Below are 9,866 nucleotides of genomic sequence, written 5' to 3'. Positions count from 1 at the left end.
TTTAATTTTTCAAGTTCATTGCAAATTTGCAAAGCAATTGAATATGCATTAAGTAATCCACTTTTTTGATAAGACTTGGAACGAGTATGTAGTAATCAACCACATTTCTGCTTAAGTAAGTGCTGTTGAACCTAAAAATGTTTTTCAGTAATATGAGCATAAACAAAAAAAAAAAAAATTTGAAAGCCTTCTGCAAAAATCTGTTGAAAGAAATTGACAGAAAAACCTGCCAGTAGGTCTGATAATATTTTAATGATGTTCTGAAGTTAAAATTCAGTGATTAGAAATTCTTATTGACTTTGGAGAAAAGTTAAGCCGGTGTCCCACGGTCAAATTTGCATCAAAATATTTGTATCAAATTTTCATACAACATACGTGCCCCATCTCCCACAGTCAAAATTTCATCCAACTAACTTTTGGTCCTATCATTTAGTCCTAATGGATAGGACAGGTTCTAAATTTTCATCCAATTGGATGAAACCATAATCACTACTTGACAAAAAAGCATCGCCAAGCGCTGACACACAGGTTAAACTTATTTATTGTCTGCATGAGCATTATAATTAATAAATATAAATATTATGTATACAAAAATAAACTTTGTTGTAAACCACACAGTATGCATTAAAAACCCAACCGGTTTTCACCTTTTCAGGTCATTATCATTCACCTTATTAATGACCTGAAAAGGTCGAAACCGGTTGAGTTTTTTCCATAAACACTGTATGGAATACTAAAAGGTTTAGTTTTGAATCTATAATATCACCATACCACGAAGTAAACTCACTAAACATTATTTCAAATACATATCTACGTTCATGATCGTCTATTTCATCGCCTGGTGTGGTCCTAAAAGTAAAAATGAATACAAATTGGTCTAGAGAGGCGATGGAAACTCTCAACCAGGAAATCCGTAATAATGAGTTCATGTTCGATAGGAAGGAAGCGATCTATTAGAATCACAATACAAGGAGGGGTGTTTTGGAAAGAATTAAAGATTTACTTAAGGCATCGAGGCGGAATTCTACAGATTAGCTTTGTGGAGGGCATGCGATTCTGAGTGAGCGAGCAGCTGGAGAAATTACTACATACATATGAAACACTACAACTGCCTGTTTCGATCACTATGATTATAGGATTAGGACTTTATTTTAGCAACTGCTCGATTAGGAGAGAAAAATGTGATTGTAATGCACGTTTACAGCACTATTCATAACATCATCTCAACTACAATGTCCATCATCCATTAATAAAATTTTCCTTAGAGGAATAAACTGCCTCACGTTTGTATCCTGGCATTTTATTCTGCCCTCAACCTTGCTGATAAGGGGCATGAAAATATCTTCACACATCATCAATTAATGTTGAGAATTCACGGGAACATCGGCAACCAACTCCTTCTTCAACATGGCTAGCACGCCTATTCCAAACATTTTTATATCCCCTTTCTGGCCAAGGCCAAGTCCAACACTTCCTCCGTTTTCTTTTCTTTGCCTCTTTAATATTGAAGAGGCCTGCTCAGACAATTTCAACTGCTTAATAAGACAGAATCCTCCACTCCACAAGCTTCCACATTTGTTTACATTAATATCGACTTTCGTTTACATATTTCCATCTTTTGGTCCAAACGAAATGCATCGTGGGAGACCCCATCCAGCTGCATAAAAATTTTTGGTCCAAAAGTTGTGATGCAAATTTGCCTGTGGGACACTGGCTTTATAATTCTTGTTATTTAGTGTTAGTAGCATATTTCATGGTTTTTACCCATTTCCAAATTTATTAGTGGAATCCTGAGGGGGGAAAGCAGTGCAACTACATAATAGGTATGAATGAATTTTCAGTTGGGAAAAATTGCCATAGTTTCTAGGACCTTGGACCTCCATGCACCCAGTCACAAGCACAGGGAATATTAAAGTAATGGAGATCATGTTTTACAGGGACAAGGGGTCCGGCATTTTCTGCTCTGCCGTACACAGAGGAACCAGTGGAGTGGAATCTATCTGCATAAGGATAGTTCAGGGAAACATTGTATTACTTTTCAGGTGACCTTCTAAAATAAGACAGAACACCTATTTGTTAACGGCATCAGAGTCTAATGGCCTACGACCATCCGCATGAGGGACGTATGGTGCATGTGGTACAAATACCTGGGGGTAGAATAATTGCTTTTTTTTGGGGGGGAGGGATGGTGGATACACTATCAGAATTTGGGGGAATGGCCTTCCTTACCTTGGCCTGACCTCCTCTCATCGCAAAAATATCCCTGTGCTGATGATGCAAAGCTAAATTATTTGCCTCAGCAAAAAACGTAATCTCTTGGATGTCACTAAAAACTTAAGGCTTAACTTCGTGATGTCTTTCCATTACGGAAAATAAAATTAATCCACTGAGAAAGTTTCACTTGATATGTTTAATGGATGTGACCTAGGTTTCACAACATAGTTGCATATTAAGGTGGTTGAGTTAGTTTCATCTTTGTAACATACGTATATCATCACCTAATAACCTGTATCTGTATCTAGGTTGCACATATCCCTCAAACATGTTTAGTGAATCTTACTAGCAAATGTAAAAATTTTATTTTCCATTCATCTCCTGAATTTGGAGAAGGGGAGAAACATTTCCCTTCTCATCACCCCTAGATCAACAGTTGGTCTTGTTTATCAACCAACTGCAAGTCTAATCATAATTTGATAGACCTGTGTTTTTAGGTCATAGTTGAGTAAACTCATTGAAATGGCTGGAAGTAGCAACTGCAATTAAACTGCTACATCATGCGAGTTCATACCCATTATTCTATATACAAATTTTCAACAATATTATAGCTACTATTGTTGCTGCCATGTCACTGGTTGCATAATGCAATTAGAAGAGAGGTCTCTCTCATTAATATTTTTGCCTTAGGAAGGGAGGAGGAGAGGTGTCACCAAAATTATATTACATAATTGTTGAAAGGCTCGTAGCATATCAAGCTTTGTAATAATGACATTATGGTAACTGTGTACTGAGCTGACCGCCTTCCATTAAGAGGAGTAACACTAACTTACATATAAAACAAATGTTTTACAATGCCCAGAAAAATGGCACTGATTCATTTACGTGTTTTAGATTGCTAACCATTTGTGCACTTCTCCCCCCTCAGACAAATTGAGCTGTCACACTCAAAACACACAGCAATGCATCCCTCAGCAGCAGTTCTCCACATCATTGAAGAGCTTTTTTTTTGAGTGGTGAACATTTCCATTAATAGATAATGATTTAAGTACATCAAGTATCACCATTAGGAGAGAAAATAATTCATTGAAGGATTGGAAGATGATGCTCTCTTATCGGCAATGGCTTTGAGACGTTTCTTAGTTAGTAGTGTTTGGATTTCAGCCATAAGTTCAATAGCATACTCTTCTGGAAGGTTTTTCATCTGTGCAGTGACACTTTTTCCAAAAGCATCTAGTTCATTCTCTAGAGCCGCACTTGGAAAGATTTCGCTAGTGCTCTCAACAGGGCTAATAGTATGCTCACACACCTCTTGCCTTGGCTCATTTGTGAACTCCTCATTCTTTATGGACCAATTGGCGACAACTTGAGGATTGGGTTCACTCGAATCATCTGCTTCAGTAATGTATCCTTCGAGTGGAAAAGTTTCATTTACAGATTCCTGGGGAACCTTGAAAGGAAGATGGCACACATTTTTTATTGGTTTAAATAATGTAACATGTTAAGCATGTAACTTGCATTAATTAAACAATGCTCATCAACTGCTCGCCATACTCTTGTCTTAATTCGATAATCCTTACTGTACTGATTGCAAATGCTAAGCCCACAAATAATGTCCTAAAAATATTTGATTATTTATGAATAAAGACAACAAAGTTGAACTAACCTTAGATAACTTTGGCTGGGAGTCAAAATTCTTTAGGACAAAAATAGACCATACTTATACACAGCCTATGAACACTTCACCAATTAGTGTAAACATTATCAATATTCACATTACACATTCAATTTTTGAGTACCCCTTGAACTATTATAGGGAGTTCTAAAACACATACGGGTCATTCCACGTCAAATCAACCAATATTTTGACCAAATGACACCCACCGTCTCGGATTTTCATGAAACTTACCATGATCATACATTTTGGTATGATTAGAAATTGTGTGCAATTTTAGCCTCCAATTGTCATTTGTTAATGAAATATGAGCAATAGGGTAGTTTCCTTCATCAAAGAAAACGATAGGCATTGATTGCGATTCGTTGCCCACCATTAGTGTATTCATAATACACAAATTATTTGGTTTTTGAAATACCGGTTTAGACGAATGGCAAGGGTCAAATTTTATCCTCATTTGAAAAAGGCCAGATTGGCGCCCATGCGATTCCGCTCCGCGTGACGTCACAGGGACCTAGTTTCTACACGAGAGGATAGGAGTTATACATCGTCTGAGGTTACCAATGCATGCATGAGGCACAGAGCTCAGGGAAACATGTCTTAATAACCACCTATTAAAACTGGCTAAGGTCGGAAAGTTTTCTTCGCTTGATAAGGTATTAATAAACCTTTTTTAAGCCATGCGCTACCAGACAGGAAGGTACTCAGCTATCCGCTAGCATCCTGCGTCCTATCAGCGCTCAGAGCCTCGATCAAGGTCACTTCACAAGGAGAGAGGGGGAACCAGAAATGCGGCGCACGGACTTTCCTACTTACGCGTCGCGTTTTTGCGCGCTTGAAATTTTTCACTTTTCATTTAATCGCGAAAAATAGATATCGTCATTTAAAAATCTAAAAGCGCGAAATACGTACTCCAGGAGTAATAATCTTTCGATTTAGGCAATAACAAAATAATAGGAAACCACCCTATTGATATTTGGGTGTGACCCCTAAAGTGCCGCAACGTGCAACACATGGTGATTTTTATTTTCATCCATAACTCCATTCCTGTGAGATGAAAAGTCATGATTTTTTTTCTAATGCTAAGTGGTTCATAATGATCCCACCATTATCATTAGATATTCACTGCATGAAGTAATTCAGCTGCAAAAAAATAAAGTTAACAAAAAAATCTCCCTTGCACTATTTTTCATTATCAGCATCCACAGGGAAAGGCCATGCGAGTACAGACTCCTGGTTTAGTTTAAAGTAATCACTAATGTATGAGCAAAGATCCTGATGAAAAAAAATCGTGAGTCCGGTGTTCCTTTTAGTAAAAAAAAATACTCGTTCATGTTCACGGAATAAAAATGGCGCTTTTTCAAGGCACCTAGAAATTACACAATTTAGAGGAGATATAAGCTCAATGATTAAACAACTATCATGATTATACAATATTGGATCATGCATTATCTCACTATATTGTATGCTACTGGTTCTTAGAGTAGGAAACACAAAGGCAATCATGTGAATGTACTCCCCCACTTACTGCTAATTTCGTGCTATCAGAACTATTCGAGCAGAGGGAGTTTTAATAAAAAAACTGCATGATCCATTGTACTCTATTACATTCTACATACCTTTTAATCTGTGTCCAAAGACCAAATACATTTCATATCCAGATGTATTTACATCACAGGAATGTACAATATCCAATGTCAAAGGGAACTGTCATCAAATCATTGGAATTGAGAAATTTCTCAGGTACTTCATCCTAATGCTTATTTTCAATGTTTCATTTAGTCATTCTATATCATTGGAAATTTAGGCAAAAAGAGTAAAATTAAATTAATGACCTTACCAATTGATTTGAAAGTGAGCCTTCTCTTTTTAACTGGCTGTCCACATTCTAAGATGTCTCATTGTTTTTCACAAAGTCTAAATATTTTTTTCTAATGTTGTCCACTTCCTCCCTCAAGAAGTAGTATGACCTCCTAGAGCTTGTGGTAGCATGAGAATTAAGCACACACAATAGGTGCCCTTGTGGCACACAGCAAACATCATATCTCTCTGGCCAAGAGAATGAAGGTGAGGGCCCTTGAGGTGTCATGAATTTAACTGAAATATCACCATCTTCATGGTTGAAAGCTTTCATTGCTCCAATGTACCACGGCTTGCTATAAATACACACTGCATATGAACCAACAGCCAAATTATCTGGGAAATCCACTGTTTCAGAACAAAAATCAAATATAATGCTGTACTCATCATCCAGGCCAGTGAACTTTGCAGCGACTTTTCTATCTGATAAAGGCACGAAATGATGGAAATTTCTTGTTCCTGGAATTGTTTTTGCCTTGGTGGATCTTTCAAGAAATTTACTACGTGACCAAGCCACATCCCTAAACTTAATGTAATGGATTTTGATGTTTTTCATATTATCTCTACAGAATTCATGTATCCTGGTGCTGTTTGTTATTTGCTGTGCCATTCGTTTAATGGTACCACCTATACCATCACCAGAGGACTCTCCATGGCTTGTGGAAAAATAGACTGGATTGCATTCAATCCATAGTCATTATAATAATGGCACAAATTTATAAAAGATTTGCAGTTTTTATATTGCCCAGCACATCCATCTGTGAAGTACTGAACCTCTTGGATCATAGGTGAAGTTCTCTTTAAAAATTTTATCAGGTGACGTTGCACTTCCATAACCAAGGCCACATTATAGTTAAGGTCATCAGATATGAAACAATGAGATGATGTAGTGAAGGCACCATCTTTCTTCTGGTAAATCAAGCAAGGGTGTATGATGCATGATAGATTGGTCCATTGATATTTTTGAACTTCATCCTGAATTAAAAATGAAAAATTTTCACTAAATTCCATTACAATAACTGCCTTATCATGACTGAGGGTTTCTTTTCTTATTTTAAAAAACGAGGATTGTTCTTAGGTGACGTAATAATGTGGTATCAGTTTATTCATTTTGAGGCATAGAATGTCCAAGAGTTCATTAATGGATGATATATACAACTGAAGTTCTGTTCTATCAGTGGAAACCCACTGCCTATATTTCACTGTATCAGAAGGGTCATATTCACAAAATTTAGAAATGATGATATCCTTTAGCCTGGAAGGATCTGGACAGTAAAAACATTTTCTGAGCATACAATCTGCATTGTTTTTGTCACAGATGATGATAGCGATCAACTTCTTATGCTTCCTTCAATTGCAAGGCATTAATTAGCAGTTTCACATTTTGATGTATGACACAAACACAAACTGAATGAATCCTAAAAGCACCAGCCATCACACACCATTTTGGCTGAAGTGAACAAAATCTGGAGAACCCAATTTTTTCTTGTGGATATTACTCTTTGAAGAGCACTTACAGTTTCTTGAGGTTATATAAAATCAACCTCTTCTCCATATACCTACTCATTCTTACTCACACTGACTTTATCTTTGACTCCAGGAATCTGTCTAGGATTCTTGTCAGGCTGGTAAAAATTTTTCTCCAGCTCTTCTGTGGAGTTTAGACGTGGTTTCGCAGCACATGGTGATGGCATAGCAGGAATTCCCTTCTCATCAAGTAACTTTTTTGACTGTCTCACAGTGTAGTCTGAAACATGAAATTCACTTATAATCCTTTTCCTAGACCAAGATAAAGGGGCCAGGGTCAGCATTTGAATTTTACCCTGCCAACTAACTGTTGGCAATTAGTCTTAATTTTAGTCAGCAGGCCATCCAAGTTGGCTGCCTTTCGCTTGATGAGTTGACTGTCACTCCCATCTTCATTGCTACTTATATTTTCCAGGGATGGATTCACTAATTTCAATACACCAGACACTTTAGAAACAAGGTAATGCTTAGCCTGTGTGATCTTTCCTTTTCAATGTGAGTGTCTACTGTGAGAAGACAAAGAATGTAATTTCAAAGGAGAGCAGTCTAAAGCCTCCAAGCTGCAGTTGGCTTCTTCTTATTTTCTATCACTTTCCAACACAGTCTTAACTGATGTAAGTTCTCTCTCGCTTTCCTCACTGCCATTGGAAACAACTTCACTTTTACAAATTTTGGAAATCCTCTTGTCACACCTACAGCAAAATTTTTCTCCAGGCTTCACCAGGATGCCTGCTGCTCTCATAGACTTAGACTTTTTTTAGAGGTATGGTCCTCACAGGACCTTTATGTATGGAAAAGGGGTACAGCATTTAAGCTGATAACACTCGCATTTTTTTAAGTAGCAAAGAAGACGATGAGAGCACACAAGTCAATATAATCTGAGGTTTCAGGAGAGATGGAAACGTGACATAATGAAGGAGCAATTTCCACAATTTTAAATTTATTGGTACTGCCGGTTTCGCTTTACAGCATCATCAGTTACCTGATGGGTAGCTGATGCAAGGCCCAATATTGTTAAATCATGAGTATTAGCTTATATCTCCTCAAAATTGTGTAATTTCTAGGTGCCTTGAAAAAGAGCCATTTTTTTCCCGTGAACATGAACGAGTATTTTTTTTACTAAAAGGAACGCCGGACTCACGATTTTTTTTCATCAGGATCTTTGCTCATACATTAGTGATTACTTTAAACTAAACCAGGAGTCTGTACTCGCATGGCCTTTCCCTGTGGATGCTGATAATGAAAAATAGTGCAAGGGAGATTTTTTTGTTAACTTTATTTTTTTGCAGCTGAATTACTTCATGCAGTGAATATCTAATGATAATGGTGGGATCATTATGAACCACTTAGCATTAGAAAAAAAATCATGACTTTTCATCTCACAGGAATGGAGTTATGGATGAAAATAAAAATCACCATGTGTTGCACGTTGCGGCACTTTAGGGGTCACACCCAAATATCGATTGCTCATATTTCATTAACAAATGACAATTGGAGGCTAAAATTGCACACAATTTCTAATCATACCAAAATGTATGACCATGGTAAGTTTCATGAAAATCCGAGTCGGTGGGTGTCATGGCCTGGTTGATTTGAAATGGAATGACCCATACCCCAAAAAATTCTTAATGGAGTGATGTCGAACCCAACATTAATGACAGAGGAAGAAGGTAAATAAACGGCGAAAATCGAAAAACATTCGCATAATAAAAACAAAGACACCATACTTTGAACTTCAAGAAGATGAGAAATTATTATTTAACCATCTTCGACAAAAATGGTAAGAAGAAAATCTTGACTGTAAACTTTTTACAACAGCCATAAAGCCAAACCGACCTCAAACAAATGCTACAAGTCGGTTAAAACCAAATGTGAAAATTTAATCTACAAGAACACACATATTGACCATTGAACATATTTTCCACCTTCAAGCCACTTACCGCTCTCGCGTGATTCTTATCTCTCCAGACAATGTCTCTAAGGAAACTGTCAGCCAGTTTAAACCAAGGCATTTTCGGTTTGTAAATATCTTCCGCGCTTGAACTCCATTGTTTACTGTTCTTAACTTTAGTTATTTCATTGACGTATGTACTTCGTAAGGAATGAATCTTGGTTTTTAATAAATCTATACTCAGACCATCTATGTTTAAAGCGACGAGAATGTCCTGTAAGGCATGAAGGCGCAAACTTCTATCTCTATAGTCCGCACAGTTTTTGTCCCACAAACAAGGATATTTTATATACAGCCTGAAGAACTTCATTACAGTATCACTGCCCCACTTCATCCTCGATAACGATATTCTTTCTGAAGTCATATTTGACGTCTTGTCAACCACTATAATTTATATATATAGTTGAGCACAAAAAAATACCTTGAGGTCACTCGTTATTGCACTCTAACGTCAGTCAAAAGAGCAGCGCACAGCAGGATTTTTGTTTACCAATTTCAACCATAGGTATTTATTTGCCCAGAGGGCAGCCCCATGATTAATACAATATAATGTATTCTCCATGGGCAGCCCATTACCATGGTCCTTACACCACGGGCCGTGCCCATTACATTCGTGATTGTGCCCAAATTTTCACATTC

General features: G+C 37.2%; 1 protein-coding gene across 1 annotated transcript; it reads right to left on the bottom strand.

Moving 5' to 3' along the window:
* Positions 1-1,445: 1,445 nt before the first annotated feature.
* On the bottom strand, positions 1,446-9,836 carry LOC124170420. The gene is made up of 2 exons (XM_046549143.1): positions 9,217-9,836; positions 1,446-3,664 (listed from the first exon to the last, which is right to left on the bottom strand). Exons 1-2 carry the CDS (start codon positions 9,589-9,591, stop codon positions 3,281-3,283), a joined length of 759 nt encoding a protein of 252 aa, XP_046405099.1. The 5' UTR covers positions 9,592-9,836; the 3' UTR covers positions 1,446-3,280.
* Between the last annotated feature and the right edge of the window lie 30 nt (positions 9,837-9,866).

This window comes from Ischnura elegans, chromosome 1 (assembly GCF_921293095.1).
Source record: "Ischnura elegans chromosome 1, ioIscEleg1.1, whole genome shotgun sequence".
NCBI classification, from domain to species: Eukaryota; Metazoa; Arthropoda; class Insecta; order Odonata; family Coenagrionidae; genus Ischnura; species Ischnura elegans.
This window is presented reverse-complemented; position numbering and strand designations above follow the sequence as displayed.